The sequence below is a fragment of the Oncorhynchus mykiss genome, chromosome 23 (assembly GCF_057628025.1).
Source record: "Oncorhynchus mykiss isolate SJ-2025 chromosome 23, ASM5762802v1, whole genome shotgun sequence".
Taxonomy (NCBI): domain Eukaryota; kingdom Metazoa; phylum Chordata; class Actinopteri; order Salmoniformes; family Salmonidae; genus Oncorhynchus; species Oncorhynchus mykiss.
Window position 1 is genome coordinate 54,127,106 of NC_143044.1, and position 19,508 is coordinate 54,146,613.

At 47.9% G+C, this 19,508-nt stretch overlaps 1 protein-coding gene across 1 annotated transcript in view; it reads right to left on the reverse strand.

Moving 5' to 3' along the window:
* The window catches only part of ehbp1 (EH domain binding protein 1), a 344,316-nt gene that overhangs the window by 314,518 nt on the left and 10,290 nt on the right, over positions 1 to 19,508 (reverse strand). Inside the window, 2 exon segments of the mRNA XM_090217692.1 lie at positions 1,926 to 2,021; positions 2,450 to 2,507. Coding sequence (XP_090073818.1) covers positions 1,926 to 2,021; positions 2,450 to 2,507 — 154 coding nt within the window.

Below are 19,508 nucleotides of genomic sequence, written 5' to 3' on the forward strand. Positions count from 1 at the left end.
ATACAACCTGATGAATACAGGCCCTGACTACTATACAACATGATGAATACAGGCCCTGACTACTGCGTGTTATACAACCTGAATACAGGCCCTGACTACTATACAACATGAATACAGGCCCTGACTACTATACAACCTGAATACAGGCCCTGACTACTATACAACATGAATACAGGCCCTGACTACTATACAACCTGAATACAGGCCCTGACTACTATACAACCTGAATACAGGCCCTGACTACTATACAACATGAATACAGGCCCTGACTACTATACAACATGATGAATACAGGCCCTGACTACTATACAACATGAATACAGGCCCTGACTACTATACAACCTGATGAATACAGGCCCTGACTACTGCGTGTTATACAACCTGAATACAGGCCCTGACTACTATACAACATGAATACAGGCCCTGACTACTATACAACCTGAATACAGGCCCTGACTACTATACAACATGAATACAGGCCCTGACTACTATACAACCTGAATACAGGCCCTGACTACTATACAACCTGAATACAGGCCCTGACTACTATACAACATGAATACAGGCCCTGACTACTATACAACATGATGAATACAGGCCCTGACTACTATACAACATGAATACAGGCCCTGACTACTATACAACATGAATACAGGCCCTGACTACTATACAACCTGAATACAGGCCCTGACTACTATACAACCTGAATACAGGCCCTGACTACTATACAACCTGATGAATACAGGCCCTGACTACTATACAACATGAATACAGGCCCTGACTACTATACAACATGAATACAGGCCCTGACTACTATACAACATGATGAATACAGGCCCTGACTACTATACAACATGATGAATACAGGCCCTGACTACTATACAACATGAATACAGGCCCTGACTACTATACAACATGATGAATACAGGCCCTGACTACTATACAACATGAATACAGGCCCTGACTACTATACAACCTGATGAATACAGGCCCTGACTACTATACAACCTGATGAATACAGGCCCTGACTACTATACAACATGATGAATACAGGCCCTGACTACTATACAACCTGAATACAGGCCCTGACTACTATACAACATGATGAATACAGGCCCTGACTACTATACAACATGAATACAGGCCCTGACTACTATACAACCTGATGAATACAGGCCCTGACTACTATACAACATGAATACAGGCCCTGACTACTATACAACATGATGAATACAGGCCCTGACTACTATACAACCTGAATACAGGCCCTGACTACTATACAACCTGATGAATACAGGCCCTGACTACTATACAACATGAATACAGGCCCTGACTACTATACAACATGAATACAGGCCCTGACTACTATACAACCTGAATACAGGCCCTGACTACTATACAACATGAATACAGGCCCTGACTACTATACAACCTGAATACAGGCCCTGACTACTATACAACCTGAATACAGGCCTTGACTACTATACAACATGAATACAGGCCCTGACTACTATACAACCTGATGAATACAGGCCCTGACTACTATACAACATGATGAATACAGGCCCTGACTACTATACAACATGATGAATACAGGCCCTGACTACTACGTGAGTTGTGACAGATTCAATTTGTCCCTTTTTGCTTCAACACCAGGCCTGTCAACAAGAGATCAGCATGTTGACATAACAGTCTCTCTCACACACACAGAGAGAAACACACACACACACACAGAGAGAAACACACACACACAGAGAAACACACACACAGAGAGAGAGAGAAACACACACACACAGAGAGAAACACACACACACACACAGAGAGAGAGAAACACACACACACAAAGAGAGAGAAACACACACACACACAGAGAGAAACACACACACACAAAGAGAGAGAAACACACACACACACAGAAAAGCTACCTTGAAGAGTGTGACAGATATTTCTATGTTTTCCGGTACAGGCCACACCACCACTCCTCGGTAGGGGTTCTTGATGCCTGGCTGCCAACTGTGAGCCTGGGGAGAGATTGAGAGTGTTTATGTATAATATTTTGTGAGTGTAACGTTTACTGCACATTTACTGATCATTTCTATTTAGTTTATAATCTATTTCACCTGCTTCGTCAATGTTAACATATGTTACCCATGTCAATAAAGTCATTTTAATTGAATTGAGAGAGAGAGACAGAGGGAGACCGAAAACACAATATATACACTTTATATACACTAAATATAACCTCAAACATTTACACAGACAGAAACTCATTTAGGGTGAAGACCCAAACGGTTGCCAAGGTGCAGATCAACAGGTAAACTCTGTAGAAATATGATAGAAAGCTGTACACTATACATCTCCACAGTGATTTAGCCTACTTCCTACTTCCTACTTCCTACGACCAGGTCCAGCTAAACAGCCTAAAGTGCTACCAAGACAAAACACACACCTTGGAGGATTTCCGTCGGCTCCTGCGAGTCCACACCACTACCAGCTTGTCTGGTTGCCTGGAAAAGAACAGAGGAAGGAGGAGGGATGAGAAGAGGGCAGTGTAGAGGAAGGATGAGGGAGGAGAAGAGGACAGTGTGGAGGAAGGAGGAGAAGAGGACAGTGTGGAGGAAGGAGGAGAAGAGGACAGTGTGGAGAAAGGAGGAGAAGAGGACAGTGTGGAGAAAGGAGGAGGGATGGGACAGTGTGGAGGAAGGAGGAGGGATGGGACAGTGTGGAGGAAGGAGGAGAAGAGGACAGTGTGGAGGAAGGAGGAGAAGAGGACAGTGTGGAGGAAGGAGGAGAAGAGGACAGTGTGGAGGAAGGAGGAGGGATGAGAAGAGAACAGTGTGGAGAAAGGAGGAGGGATGAGAAGAAGACAGTGTGGAGAAAGGAGGAGAAGAGGACAGTGTGGAGAAAGGATGAGAAGAGGACAGTGTGGAGAAAGGAGGAGGGATGAGAAGAAGACAGTGTGGAGAAAGGAGGAGAAGAGGACAGTGTGGAGGAAGGAGGAGGGATGAGAAGAGGACAGTGTGGAGAAAGGAGGAGGGATGAGAAGAGGACAGTGTGGAGAAAGGAGGAGAAGAGGACAGTGTGGAGGAAGGAGGAGAAGAGGACAGTGTGGAGGAAGGAGGAGAAGAGGACAGTGTGGAGGAAGGAGGAGAAGAGGACAGTGTGGAGGAAGGAGGAGAAGAGGACAGTGTAGAGGAAGGAGGAGAAGAGGACAGTGTGGAGGAAGGAGGAGAAGAGGACAGTGTGGAGGAAGGAGGAGAAGAGGACAGTGGAGGAAGGAGGAGAAGAGGACAGTGTAGAGGAAGGAGGAGAAGAGGACAGTGTGGAGGAAGGAGGAGAAGAGGACAGTGTGGAGGAAGGAGGAGAAGAGGACAGTGTGGAGGAAGGAGGAGAAGAGGACAGTGTGGAGGAAGGAGGAGAAGAGGACAGTGTGGAGGAAGGAGGGAGGGGACAGTGTGGAGGAAGGAGGAGGGAGGGGACAGTGTGGAGGAAGGAGGAGAAGAGGACAGTGTGGAGGAAGGAGGAGGGATGAGAAGAGGACAGTGTGGAGGAAGGAGGAGGGAGGGGACAGTGTGGAGGAAGGAGGAGAAGAGGACAGTGTGGAGGAAGGAGGAGGGATGAGAAGAGGACAGTGTGGAGGAAGGAGGAGGGATGAGAAGAGGACAGTGTGGAGGAAGGAGGAGGGATGAGAAGAGGACAGTGTGGAGGAAGGAGGGATGAGAAGAGGACAGTGTGGAGAAAGGAGGAGGGATGAGAAGAGGACAGTGTGGAGAAAGGAGAAGGGATGAGAAGAGGACAGTGTAGAGAAAGGATGAGAAGAGGACAGTGTGGAGGAAGGATGAGAAGAGGACAGTGTAGAGAAAGGAGGAGGGATGAGAAGAGGACAGTGTGGAGAAAGGATGAGAAGAGGACCGTGTGAAGGAAGGAGGAGGGATGAGAAGAGGACAGTGTGGAGAAAGGAGGAGGGATGAGAAGAGGACAGTGTGGAGAAAGGATGAGAAGAGGACAGTGTGGAGGAAGGAGGAGGGATGAGAAGAGGACAGTGTGGAGGAAGGAGGAGGGATGAGAAGAGGACAGTGTGGAGGAAGGAGGAGGGATTAGAAGAGGACAGTGTGGAGGAAGGAGGAGGGATTAGAAGAGGACAGTGTGGAGGAAGGAGGAGGGATTAGAAGAGGACAGTGTGGAGATGATCATATCACAGATTACAGATTTAATAACGGAAAGAACAAAAGTTTGACTTGTGTCCCCAGTAGCCTCGTCTTTCCATGATTCAATGGATCGTATTTTATAAAGGCCCGTTATGTCTGCTTCACAGACACCCAGCCGAGACCCTCAATTCCTAATGCTCTGTGTGATACTATGTGACACTATGTGACACTATGTGACACTATGTCCATACGTTTTTGGTTACGTTCGACAACCAAACACACTCCCCTGACCACAACCAAACGCACTCCCCTGACCACAACCAAACACACTCCCCTGACCACAACCAAACGCACTCCCCTGACCACAACCAAACACACTCCCCTGACCACAACCAAACACACTCCCCTGACCACAACCAAACGCACTCCCCTGACCACAACCAAACGCACTCCCCTGACCACAACCAAACACACTCCCCTGACCACAACCAAACGCACTCCCCTGACCACAACCAAACGCACTCCCCTGACCACAACCAAACGCACTCCCCTGACCACAACCAAACACACTCCCCTGACCACAACCAAACGCACTCCCCTGACCACAACCAAACACACTCCCCTGACCACAACCAAACGCACTCCCCTGACCACAACCAAACACACTCCCCTGACCACAACCAAACACACTCCCCTGGAAACAACCAAACACACTCCCCTGACCACAACCAAACGCACTCCCCTGACCACAACCAAACACACTCCCCTGACCACAACCAAACACACTCCCCTGGAAACAACCAAACACACTCCCCTGACCACAACCAAACGCACTCCCCTGACCACAACCAAACACACTCCCCTGACCACAACCAAACACACTCCCCTGGAAACAACCAAACACACTCCCCTGACCACAACCAAACACACTCCCCTGACCACAACCAAACACACTCCCCTGACCACAACCAAACACACTCCCCTGACCACAACCAAACACACTCCCCTGACCACAACCAAACACACTCCCCTGACCACAACCAAACGCACTCCCCTGACCACAACCAAACACACTCCCCTGACCATAACCAAACGCACTCCCCTGGAAACAACCAAACGCACTCACCTGACCACAACCAAACACACTCCCCTGGAAACAACCAAACACACTCCCCTGGAAAGAACCAAACGCACTCCCCTGGAAAGAACCAAACGCACTCCCCTGGAAAGAACCAAACGTACTCCCCTGGAAACAACCAAACACACTCCCCTGGAAACAACCAAACACACTCCCCTGGAAACAACCAAACACACTCCCCTGGAAACAACCAAACACACTCCCCTGACCACAAATAAAGAGAAATAAAAAGAGAGAAAACAGAGAGAAAGAGAATAGGGTGACTGCAAGTGGAGGCCCCACACAGAGAAGCTATTGTCACAAGACAGAAGGCATGTCATATATGAGAGAGAGATACAGGGACAGAGAGAGAGAGAGAGAGAGAGAGAGAGAGAGAGACAGAGACGCACGCCATGTCCGACCCCCAGGCTGTTCCGTACACAGTGTACAATTCTCACCATTCATCTTCTGACCATCCAACTAAGACTGCTTGATTTCTAGCTGAGTTTCTCTCATCCTCCCTCAGAAGACCATCGCTTGAATAGTCTGAATTAACTCAAGAAATCGGTCATTAATTGACGTTCTTGTCCAAGAGATCTTTACAATCATTTCGCTACATCTGCAATAACATCTGTTAAATATGTATGTGACCAATACAATTAGAATTGATGCAGTATTTTTCTATGAAAAAAATTGCATGAAAATGAGTCTCCACTCGTTGAATGACAACAATGACTTAATTGAAGAATCCCTACTGCAAAACACCAGTCTCAACATCAACAGTGAAGAGGCGACTCCGGGATGCTGTCCTTCTAGGCAGAGTTCCTCTGTCCAGTCTCAACGTCAACAGTGAAGAGTCGATTCCGGGATGCTGTCCTTCTAGGCAGAGTTCCTCTGTCCAGTCTCAACGTCAACAGTGAAGAGGCGACTCCGGGATGCAGGCCTTCTAGGCAGAGTTCCTCTGTCCAGTCTCAACATCAACAGTGAAGAGGCGACTCCAGGATGCTGAACTTCTAGGCAGAGTTCCTCTGTCCAGTCTCAACAGTGAAGAGGTGACTCCAGGATGCTGGCCTTCTAGGCAGAGTTCCTCTGTCCAGTCTCAACATCAACAGTGAAGAGGTGACTCCAGGATGCTGGCCTTCTAGGCAGAGTTCCTCCGTCCAGTGTCTGTGTTTGCCCATCTTAACCTTTTATTTTTATTGGCCAGTCTGAGATATGGCTTTTTCTTTGCAACTCTGCCTAGAAGGCCAGCATCCCGGAGTCGCCTCTTCATTGTTGATGTTGAGACTGGACAGAGGACTCTGCCTAGAAGGCCAGCATCCCGGAGTCGCCTCTTCACTGTTGATGTTGAGACTGGACAGAGGAACTCTAGCTAGAAGGCCTGCATCCCGGAGTCGTATTTAGTATTTAGTCAGCCACCAATTGTGCAAGTTCTCCCACTTAAAAAGATGAGAGAGGCCTGTAATTTTCATCATAGGTACACTTCAGCTATGGCAGACAAAATGATTTTTAATGAATTTATTTGCAAATTATGGTGGAAAATAAGTATTTGGTCAATAACAATTGTTGTCAATGACAGAGGTCAAACGTTTTCTGTAAGTCTTCACAAGGTTTTCACACACTGTTGCTGGGGTCTGGGGATCTCATCTCTGTACCTAATGGCAGTCAGGCTACCTTTGGCGAGCACATGGAGGGCTGTGCGTCCCCCAAAGAAATGCCACCCCACACCATGACTGACCCACCGCCAAACCGGTCATGCTGGAGGATGTTGCAGGCAGCAGAACGTTCTCCACGGCGTCTCCAGACTGTCACGTCTGTCACATGTGCTCAGTGTGAACCTGCTTTCATCTGTGAAGAGCACAGGGCGCCAGTGGCGAATTTGCCAATCTTGGTGTTCTCTGGCAAATGCCAAACGTCCTGCATGGTGTTGGGCTGTAAGCTCAACCCCCACCTGTGGACGTCTGTTTCTGACCGTTTGAGCAGACACATGCACATTTGTGGCCTGCTGGAGGTCATTTTGCAGGGCTCTGGCAGTGCTCCTCCTGCTCCTCCTTGCACAAAGGCGGAGGTAGCAGTCCTGCTACTGGGTTGTTGCTGATGTGACTATTGAAAATCCCTTTAACATTGAGAGAGACTCTGGTGACGTCAAAAGATGGGAAACCGAACCATATTTCTGTTATCCAACCAGTTTGAGAGAACGAGAGAGGATGAGGGAACGAGAGAATGAGAGAACGAGAGAGGATGAGGGAACGAGAGAGGATGAGAGAACGAGAGAGAGAGGGAGAACGAGAGAGAGGACGAGAGAGAGAGGGAGAATGAGAGAGAGGGAGAACGAGAGAGAGGACGAGAGAGAGAAAGGGAGAACGAGAGAGAGAGGGAGAACGAGAGAACGAGAGAGAGGACGAGAGAACGAGAGAGAGGACGAGAGAACGAGAGAGAGGACGAGAGAACGAGAGAGAGGACGAGAGAGGATGAGAGATCGAGAGAGGATGAGAGATCGAGAGGATGAGAGATCGAGAGAGGATGAGAGAACGAGAGAGGATGAGAGAACGAGAGAACGAGAGAGAGAACGAGAGAGAGAGAACGAGAGAGAGAGAGAACGAGAGAAATGATGAGAGAACGAGAGAGGATGAGAGAACGAGAGGATGAGAGAACGAGAGAGAGAGAGAGAGAACGAGAGAGAGAGAGAACGAAAGAGAGAGAACGAAAGAGAGAGAGAGAGAGAGAGCGAGAGAGAGAGAGAGAGAGGACGAGAGAGAATGAGAGGACAAGAGAGAGCGAGAACGAGAGAGAGAGAGGACGAGAGAGAGAGAGGACGAGAGAGAGAGAGGACAAGAGAGAGAGGACAAGAGAGAGAGAGGACGAGAGAGAGAGGGCGATAGAGAAAGAGAGAGAGGACGAGAGAGAGGACGAGAGAGAACGAGTGAGAGAACGAGAGAGAGGACGAGAGAGAACGAGAGAGAGAGGACGAGAGAGAGAGGACGAGAGAGAGAGGACGAGAGAGAGAGGACGAGAGAGAGAGGACAGAGAGAGGACGAGAGAGAGAGGACGAGAGAGAGGACGAGAGAGAGAGGACGAGAGACAAAGGACGAGAGAGAGAGGACGAGAGAGAGAGGACGAGAGAGAGAGGACGAGAGAGAGAGGACAAGAGAGAGAGGACGAGAGAGAGGACGAGAGAGAACGAGAGAGGACGAGAGAGGACGAGAGAGGACGAGAGAGAGAGGACGAGAGAGAGAGGACGAGAGAGAGAGGACGAGAGAGAGAACAAGAGAGAATGAGAGAACGAGAGAGAGCGAGAACGAGAGAGAGAGAGGACGAGAGAGAGAGAGGACGAGAGAGAGAGAGGACGAGAGAGAGAGAGGACGAGAGAGAGGACGAGAGAGAGAGAGGACGAGAGAGAGAGAGGGCGATAGAGAAAGAGAGAGAGGACGAGAGAGAACAAGTGAGAGAACGAGAGAGAGGACGAGAGAGAACGAGTGAGAGAACGAGAGAGAGAGGACGAGAGAGAGAGGACGAGAGAGAGAGGACGAGAGAGAGAGGACGAGAGAGAGAGGACGAGAGAGCGGATGAGAGAGAACGAGAGAGGACGAGAGAGGACGAGAGAACGAGAGAGAGAGGATGAGAGAGAGAACGAGAGAGAGAGAACGAGAGAGAGAGAACGAGAGAGAGGATGAGAGAGAACGAGAGAGAGGATGAGAGAGAACGAGAGAGAGAGAGAGAGAGAGAGAGGATGAGAGAGAATGAGAGAGAGAGAGAGAGAACGAGAGAGAAAGAACGAGAGAGAACGAGAGAGAGAGGGGATGAGAGAGAACGAGAGAGAGAGGATGAGAGAGAACGAGAGTGGGGGCTCAGAGATCTCTAGGAGTCTACACTCAGCAGGCAAGCAGACACACAGGATGTGGTAACTTGGAAGTGGAGGGCGTGATAGGATATCATGGTTAACTATCTGTACTCTCGGAGGAAGTACTTCAGATATTATATTACAGTGCTTTGTGTGTGTCACAGAAAGGAACAGGAAGAGAATTTAGATGGGAGGAAGTTTGGGGGGGGGGGGGTAGAGAGAGCGAGAAAGAGAGAGGGAGAGTGAGGTAGAGATAGAGAGCGAGGGGGAGTGAGGTAGAGAAAGAAAGAGAGGGGGGGAGTGAGGTAGAGAGAGCGAGAGGGGGAGAGAGGTAAAGAGAGAGAAAGGAGGTAGAGAGAGAGAGAGGGGGGGAGTGAGGTAAAGAGAGAGAGAGGGGGGGAGTGAGGTAGAGAGAGCGAGAGAGGGGGAGTGAGGTAGAGAGAGCGAGAGAGGGGGAGTGAGGTAGTGAGCGCGAGAGAGGGGGAGTGAGGTAGAGCGAGCGAGAGAGGGGGAGTGAGGTAGAGCGAGAGAGAGGGGGAGAGAGGTAAAGCGAGAGAGAGGGGGAGTGAGGTAAAGCGAGAGAGAGAGAGGGGGAGTGAGGTAAAGCGAGAGAGAGAGAGGGGGAGTGAGGTAAAGCGAGAGAGGGAGAGTGAGGTAAAGAGAGAGAGAGGGGGAGTGAGGTAAAGCGAGAGAGAGGGGGAGAGAGGTAAAGCGAGAGAGAGGGGGAGTGAGGTAAAGCGAGAGAGAGAGAGGGGGAGTGAGGTAAAGCGAGAGAGAGAGAGGGGGAGTGAGGTAAAGCGAGAGAGGGAGAGTGAGGTAAAGAGAGAGAGAGGGGGAGTGAGGTAAAGCGAGAGAGAGAGAGGGGGAGTGAGGTAAAGCGAGAGAGAGAGAGGGGGAGTGAGGTAAAGAGAGAGAGGGGGGAGTGAGGTAAAGAGAGAGAGAGGGGGAGTGAGGTAAAGAGAGAGAGAGAGGGAGTGAGGTAAAGAGAGAGAGAGAGGGGGGGAGTGAGGTAAAGAGAGAGAGGGGGGATAGAGGCTGAAATGTATAGGGAAATGAATATCAAAGGGAGGATGGTTGGGGGTGGTGAGGTAGAGAGAGGGGTGGTGAGGTAGAGAGAGGGGGGGTGAGGTAGAGGAGGGGGGGGGGGGGGGGTGAGGTGAGGTAGAGAGAGAAAATAATGGTGTTCCAAAAAAGGTCCAGTTGCCAGGACCACAAATATAAATTCCATCTAGACACCGTTGCCCTAGAGCACACAAAACTATACATACCTTGGCCTCAGCACCACAGGTAACTTCCACAAAGCTGTGAACGAGCTGAGATACAAGGCAAGAAGGGCCTTCTATACCATCAAAAGGAACATACAATTAGACATACCAATTAGGATCAGGCTAAAAATATTAATATCAGTTATATCAATATTAATATCTGGGGTCCACTCACCAACCAAGACATCACAAAATGGGACAAACACCAAACAGACTCTGCATGCAGAATTCTGTAAAGAAATATCCTCCGTGTACAACGTAAAATACCAAATAATGCACGCAGAGTAGAATTAGGCCGATACCCACTAATTATCAAAATCCAGAAAAGAGCCGTTAAATTCTACAACCACCCAAAAGGAAGCGATTCCCAAACCTTCCATAACAAAGCCATCACCTACAGAGAGATGAACCTGGAGAAGAGTCCCCTAAGCAAGCTGGTCCTGGAGCTCTGTTCACAAACACAAACACACCCTACAGAGCCCCAGGACAGCAGCACATTTAGACCCAACCAAATCATGAGAAAACAAAAAGATAATTACTTGACACATTGGAAAGAATTAACAAAAAAACAGAGCAAACTAGAATGCTATTTGGCCCTGAACAGAGAGTACACAGCGGCAGAATACCTGACCACTGTGACTGACCCAAAATTAAGGAAAGCTTTGACTATGTACAGACTCAGTGAGCATAGCCTTGCTATTGAGAAAGGCCGCCGTAGGCAGACATGGCTCTCAAGAGAAGACAGGCTATGTGCTCACTGCCCACAAAATGAGAGAGGTAGGGAGGTTGGGGGAGGTAGAGAGAGAGAGAGAGGTAGGGAGGTTGGGGGAGGTAGAGAGAGGTAGGGAGGTTGGGGGAGGTAGAGAGAGAGATAGAGGTAGGAAGGTTGGGGGAGGTAGAGAGAGAGAGGTAGGGAGGTTGGGGGAGGTAGAGAGAGGTAGGGAGGTTGGGGGAGATAGAGAGAGAGAGAGGTAGGAAGGTTGGGGGAGGTAGAGAGAGAGAGAGAGGTAGGAAGGTTGGGGGAGGTAGAGAGAGAGAGAGAGAGAGAGAGAGGCAGGAAGGTTGGGGGAGGTAAGAGAGAGAGAGAGAGGTAGGAAGGTTGGGGGAGGTAGAGAGAGAGAGAGAGGCAGGAAGGTCGGGGGAGGTAGAGAGAGAGAGAGAGGCAGGAAGGTCGGGGGAGGTAAGAGAGAGAGAGAGAGGTAGGAAGGTTGGGGGAGGTAGAGAGAGAGGTAGGGAGGTTGGGGGAGGTAGAGAGAGGTAGGGAGGTTGGGGGAGATAGAGAGAGAGAGGTAGGAAGGTTGGGGGAGGTAGAGAGAGAGAGAGAGAGGTAGGAAGGTTGGGGGAGGTAGAGAGAGAGAGAGAGAGAGAGAGAGGCAGGAAGGTTGGGGGAGGTAAGAGAGAGAGAGAGAGGTATGAAGGTTGGGGGAGGTAGAGAGAGAGAGAGGTAGAGAGGTTGGGGGAGGTAGAGAGAGAGAGAGGTAGAGAGGTTGGGGGAGGTAGAGAGAGAGGTAGGGAGGTTGGGGGAGGTAGAGAGAGAGAGAGAGAGGTAGGGAGGTTGGGGGAGGTAGAGAGAGAGAGAGAGAGAGGGAGAGAGGTTGGGGAGGTAGAGAGAGAGAGGTAGGGAGATTGGGGGAGGTAGAGAGAGAGAGAGGGAGAGAGGTTGGGGAGGTAGAGAGAGAGAGGTAGGGAGGTTGGGGGAGGTAGAGAGAGAGGGAGGTCGAGAGAGAGAGAGGTAGAGAGGTTGGGGGAGGTAGAGAGAGGCTGAAATGTATCCTGCATTATCCCATCCATACTAGAACTCCCTCTCTCCCCCTCCCTCCATTGGAGTCAACAAGCTTATATTTTTGGTGCTGATGGGGTACGACAGTTGAACTAAGGTCATGAGCCATTTTATAAGTTATATTCTTTAGGTCCCCCCCTTTACCTCCAGAACAGCCTGAATTCTTCGGGGCATGGATCCTACAAGGTGTGGTGTTCAAACATTTCTCAGTTGGTATGAAGGGACCTAACGTGTGCCAGGAAAACCTTCCCCCACACCATTAAACCGCCGACACCAGCCTGTACCGCCGACACCAGCCTGTACCATTCACACCAGCCTGTACCGTTGACACCAGCCTGTACCGCCGACACCAGCCTGTACCGCCGACACCAGCCTGTACCGTTGACACCAGCCTGCACCGCCGACACCAGCCTGTACCGTTGACACCAGCCTGTACCGCCGACACCAGCCTGTACCGCCGACACCAGGCAGGAAGCCAAATCCTGACTCTGCCATCAGCGTGATGCAACAGGAACCGGGATTCGTCAGACCAGACAGTGTTTTTCCTCCAGTGTTGGTGATGTCCACTGGAGTCACTTCTTGTTTTTATCTGATAGGAACGTCCATCCGTGACAACGACCAACGAGTTGTGTGTTCCGAGATGCCATTCTGGACACCAATGTTGTACTGGCTGTTATTTGCCTGTTTGTGGCCCGTCTGTTAGCTTGAACAATTCTAGCCGTTCCGCTTGGGTCCTCTCTCATCAACAGGCTGTTTTCACCCACAGGACTGTATGGGACTGGATATTTTATGTTTGTTGCTAGATTCTCGGTAAACCTGAGACCCTGTCGTGTGTGTGAAAAGCCCAGGATGCCGTCTGTTTCTGAGACACTGGTTATGGCCAGTCTGGCACCTGACAATCATACCACGCTTAAAGCCACTTCGGTCAGTTGTTTGGCCCATTCTAACGTTCAATCAAACAGTAACTGAATGCCTCGAAGCCTGTCTGGCTGCTTTTACAGACTCACTGTCTGTAGGAGTGAACCATTTTTTGTGAACGGGATGGTGTACCTAATAAACTGTCCACTGAGTATAGGGCCCTTTCTCTCTCTCTCTTCTGTTAAGGTTTTCATTCTCAAGATCAAACTTTACAATAGAAAAATTTGATGTAAGTCCACAACAGGTTAAACCACATCAGGAGAACACTTCAGGTCTGGGAACAAGATGGGGCGGCAGGGTGGCCTAGTGGTTAGAGAGTTGGACTAGTAACCGGAAGGTTGCAAGTTCAAACCCCCGAGGCGACAAGGTACAAATCTGTCGTTCTGCCCCTGAACAGGCAGTTAACCCACTGTTCCTAGGCCGTCATTGAAAATAAGAATTTGTTCTTAACTGACTTGCCTAGTAAAATAAAAATATATATATAATTATTGGGGTGGGTGTAGTTACCCTTTCGCTCCAGTGTGCACCTAGGAAGAGGTGTTTTTGTAGCACACGTGATTGCTAGAGTTAGCAAAACAAACACCCCCTGGATTGATACAAATAATCATGATAATGTTTTACGTTGTAGTTGACGTTTAAATGAGGTTTATGAGAAAGGCTTCCCATCTACCAGAAGATTATTCATTAGCAGCATCGCTAACGGCGACACAAAGTGGTAGACGCCCGCACCACACATACAGACGGGGAATTCTCATTGGCTCTTCAGAAAGTTGCAGGAAATACCAATCACTTGATGCATTCTGTTCATGTCTTATGATAAACTTGGGCAAAATAATACATTTTGTATGCAGTTAGTTTGATTCCATAATAAATTCAATACATTTAGTTTGATTCCATAATAAATTCAATACATTTAGTTTGATTCCATAATAAATTCAATACATTTAGTTTGATTCCATAATAAATTCAATACATTTAGTTTGATTCCATAATCAATTCAATACATTTAGTTTGATTCCATAATCAATTCAATACATTTAGTTTGATTCCATAATCAATTCAATACATTTAGTTTGATTCCATAATAAATTCAATACATTTAGTTTGATTCCATAATAAATTCAATACATTTGTTGAATATTGTTGAAGTCAGTTTTATTGTCTGGATTCCGTCCCCATTCTAAAGCTACAAAATGTTTTACTTTTTGAGCGACCCGACCAAATTCACATAGAAATGTGTGTTATAGATCCGTCACTCTCACTGAAAGCAAGTCTAGGAAGCCGGTAGATCTGTTCTATGTGCCCTATTTCTATCTTTCACGTTCTTAAGATTTGTTTTTGCATCTTTTTCTTTCAGTTTTGTTCACCAGCTTCAAAACAGACGAAAAAATACAATATTTATGGTAAATATATTGTTTCACCGCGGTTTAGTGGTGACAATATACTTGCTTGTTTTGTGATATAAACTTAAAATTAGGCGAACTATTAGAATTTCAGCAAACAGGAAATGGCGGAGCGATTTCTGCATAGTGCATCTTCAACAGTAAAAATATTTTAAAAAAAAGCCTAGTTGTCAACCCAAAATTCATGACAATCACTGAATTAGGTTGCACTTAAAAAGATCTTGAATCCCCATGTTAGATGAAACACCAGTATTTATTGAATACACAGTTTTTAATAAAGCACTGGATTACAGAAAAATGTTATTTTCTACTGCATGACGCCGCAAAAACAAATGATTGGTGCGAACAAATCCTGGTCTGGTGTCACCAGTGGAACGTGTTAGTTTGGATCCCTGGAGTTGCCTTGTTGACAGTGTGTTACGGGACTGTACTAGACCCTTGACCCCTAGACAGCAGCAGAGATATAGAGCAAACACACACACCACTCAGAGAACTAGACCCTTGACCCCTACACAGCAGCAGAGATATAGAGCCAACACACCACTCAGAGTAAGAGGTGTGGGGATGAAACAGAGCCAACACACACCACTCAGAGTAAGAGGTGTGTTGATGAAACAGAGCCAACACACCACTCAGAGTAAGAGGTGTGGGGATGACAGAGCCAACACACACCACTCAGAGTAAGAGGTGTGGGGATGACAGAGCCAACATACACCACTCAGAGTAAGAGGTGTGTTGATGAAACAGAGCCAACACTGAGTGGCTCTATTAGAGTGTCCAGTGAGGAGTCAAGCACCTCTCTGATCAGTGTGTGTGTGTGTGTGTGTGTGTGTGCGTGTGTCATCTACTTGCTTTGGCAATTTTTATTTTATTTGACCTTTGTTTAACTAGGCAAGTCAATTAAGAACAGATTCTTATTTACAGAGACAACAGACCCCGGCCAAACCTGGAGGACTCTGGGCCAATTGTGCGCCGCCCTATCGTACTCCAAAAATTACGGCCGGATGTGATACAGCTTGGATTCGAACCAGGGACTGTAGTGACGCCTCTTGCACTGAAATTCCCTAAAATGTTAACATAGACTACTATTCAAAAGCTTGAAGGCCAGCATCCCAGAGTCACCTCTTCACTGTTGACGTTGAGACTGGTGTTCTGCCTAGAAGGCCAGCATCCCGGAGTCACCTCTTCACTGTTGACGTTGAGACTGGTGTTCTGCCTAGAAGGCCAGCATCCCGGAGTCACCTCTTCACTGTTGACGTTGAGACTGGTGTTTTGCGGGTACTATTTAATGAAGCTGCCAGTTGAAGACTTGTGAGGAGTCCGTTTCTCAAACTAGACACTGTAATGTACTTGTCCTCTTGCTCAGTTGTGCACCGGGGCCTCCCACTCCTCTTTCTATTCTGGTTAGAGACAGTTTGCTCTGTTCTGTGAAGAGTGTAGTACACAGTGTTGTACAAGATCTTCAGTTTCTTGGCAATTTCTCGCATGGAATAGCCTTAATTTATCAGAATAAGAGTTGACTGACGAGTTTCAGAAGAAAGTTATTTGTTTCTGGCCATTTTGAGCCTGTAATCGAACGCACAAATGCTGATGCTCCAGATACTCAACTAGTCTAAAGAAGGCCAGTTTTATTGCTTCTTTAATCAGAACAGTTTTCAGCTGTGCTAACATAATTGCAAAAGGGTTTTCTAATGATCAATTAGCCTTTTAAAATGATAAACTTGGATTAGCTAACACAACGTGCCATTGGAACACAGGAGTGATGGTTGCTGATAATGGGCCTCTGTACGCCTATGTAGATATTCCATTAAAAATCTGCCGTATCCAGCTACAAGTCATTTACAACATTAACAATGTGTACACTGTATTTCTGATCAATTTGATGTTATTTTAATGGACAAAAAAATAGCTTGTCTTTCAAAAACAAGGACATTTCTAAGTGACCCCAAACTTTCGAACGGTAGTATGTGTTTCCCATTCCAATAAAGCCCTTGAACTGAATTGAAGTTGAGAGAGAGAGACAGGCACTATGGTTTCTGCTGAGTCTCTTCCTCTCCTCCTCCCACTGACTGGCTCTCTGGCTTCTGTAATGGAAATGTCTCTTTTATTGAGCTTCAGCCATAAAAACCTATTTTATTGGCCCCATTCTGGCACAGCAGAGCTTCAGACTGGCAGCCTGTAGAGAGACCCGTAGACTGGCAGTCTGTAGAGAGACCCGTAGAGACTGGCAGTCTGTAGAGAGACCAGTAGAGACTGGCAGTCTGTAGAGAGACCAGTAGAGACTGGCAGTCTGTAGAGAGACCAGTAGAGACTGGCAGTCTGTAGAGAGACCAGTAGAGACTGGCAGTCTGTAGAGAGACCAGTAGAGACTGGCAGTCTGTAGAGAGACCAGTAGAGACTGGCAGTCTGTAGAGAGACCAGTAGAGACTGGCAGTCTGTAGAGAGACCAGTAGAGACTGGCAGTCTGTAGAGAGACCAGTAGAGACTGGCAGTCTGTAGAGAGACCCGTAGAGACTGGCAGTCTGTAGAGAGACCCGTAGAGACTGGCAGTCTGTAGAGAGACCCGTAGAGACTGGCAGTCTGTAGAGAGACCCGTAGAGACTGGCAGTCTGTAGAGAGACCCGTAGAGACAGGCAGTCTGTAGAGAGACCCGTAGAGACAGGCAGTCTGTAGAGAGACCCGTAGAGACAGGCAGTCTGTAGAGAGACCCGTAGAGACTGGCAGTCTGTAGAGAGACCCGTAGAGACTGGCAGTCTGTAGAGAGACCCGTAGAGACTGGCAGTCTGTAGAGAGACCCGTAGAGACTGGCAGTCTGTAGAGAGACCCGTAGAGACTGGCAGTCTGTAGAGAGACCCGTAGAGACTGGCAGTCTGTAGAGAGACCCGTAGAGACTGGCAGTCTGTAGAGAGACCCGTAGAGACTGGCAGTCTGTAGAGAGACCCGTAGAGACTGGCAGTCTGTAGAGAGACCCGTAGAGACTGGCAGTCTGTAGAGAGACCCGTAGAGACTGGCAGTCTGTAGAGAGACCCGTAGAGACTGGCAGTCTGTAGAGAGACCCGTAGAGACTGGCAGTCTGTAGAGAGACCCGTAGAGACTGGCAGTCTGTAGAGAGACCCGTAGAGACTGGCAGTCTGTAGAGAGACCCGTAGAGATAGAGACGGTTGTATTCGGCGCATGTGATAAATACAATTTTGTTTCATTTTGATTTCTCTTCTCCTCATGCTGCACAGAAGTTCACACACTATAATAATGTGACCTGGCAAGTACAAATGTTGAAACTGTTGGCAAAACTATTTCCATACAGAGCCTGAATAGCTTTACAAATGCAGAAGATACCGGTAGCTTCCAGTTTTGTAGGCTAACTTTCCTTGCTAGCTTACAGCTGAAACTAACATCAATTCACTACCCCTGTACTGTGTTTGTGATAATATGCAAACCATTGTGTAAAATATGAGGATTTCCAAGCCAAAAACGTTATTCATTCACTTAAAATCGGTCTCCCTCAGCCGAAGATTAAAATAACGCAACGTGTCACAACAGATGTAAACGTATTGGTCATGACAGTGTTATGACAAGCTGTGTCAGCTGTGATGACATTATAACATAGTTATGACAGGTTATGTATGACAAGCTGTGTCAGCTGTTATGACATTATAACATAGTTATGACACTGGATGTAAAGTGTTACCGACATTTCAAATGTAAGGATATTTAACATAAAAGATGCCCAGTGATTGAACAAAAGTTTCTCTTTGAAGTTTTTCAATAATATTTTTAGCTCCTTTTTAAGTAAATAGCTGCAGTGGAATGGGTTAGGAGATAAAGCAGGTTGGGTTCTTAATTTCACCCGTCACATTATTTTACACTGAACATAAATATAAAACGCGACAAAGTGTTGGTCCCGTGATCTGAAATAAAAGATCGCAGAAATCTTCCATAAGGACAAAAACTTTATTCTTTCATATTTCGTGCACAAATTCATTTACATCCCTGTTAGTGAGCATTTCTCCTTTGCCAAGATAATCCATCCACCTGACAGGTGTGGCATATCAAGAAGCTGATTAAACAGCATGATCATTACACATGTGCACCTTGTGCTGGGGATGCTACAGATGTGTGTCAAGATGTGAATGAGCGTACAGTTGGCATGCTGACTGCAGGAATGTTCACCAGCGCTGTTGCCAGAGGATTTCATGTTACATTTTCTACCATAAGCTGCTTCCAATGTCTTTTTTAGAGAATTTGGCAGTACGTCCAACCGGCCTCATAACCGCAGACCACGTGTAACCATGACAACCCAGGACCGCCACATCCTGCTCCTTCCCCTCAGACCACGTGTAACCACGCCAACCCAGGACCTCAACATCTGGGCTTCTTCACCTCAGACCACGTGTAACCACGCCAACCCAGGACCTCAACATCTGGGCTTCTTCACCTCAGACCACGTGTAACCACACCAGCCCAGGACCTCAACATCTGGGCTTCTTCACCTCAGACCACGTGTAACCACGCCAACCCAGGACCTCAACATCTGGGCTTCTTCACCTCAGACCACGTGTAACCACACCAGCCCAGGACCTCAAATCTGGGCTTCTTCACCTCAGACCACGTGTAACCACACCAGCCCAGGACCTCAACATCTGGGCTTCTTCACCTCAGACCACGTGTAACCACACCAGCCCAGGACCTCAACATCTGGGCTTCTTCACCTCAGACCACGTGTAACCACACCAGCCCAGGACCTCAACATCTGGGCTTCTTCACCTCAGACCACGTGTAACCACACCAGCCCAGGACCTCAACATCCGGCTTCTTCACCTCAGACCACGTGAAACCACACCAGCCCAGGACCTTAACATCTGGGCTTCTTCACCTCAGACCACGTGTAACCACGCAACCCAGGACCTCAACATCCGGCTTCTTCACCTCAGACCACGTGTAACCACGCCAACCCAGGACCTCCACATCCGGGCTTCTTCCCCTGTGGGATCATCTGGGACCAGGCACCCGGATAGCTGATGAAACTAATGCTCACC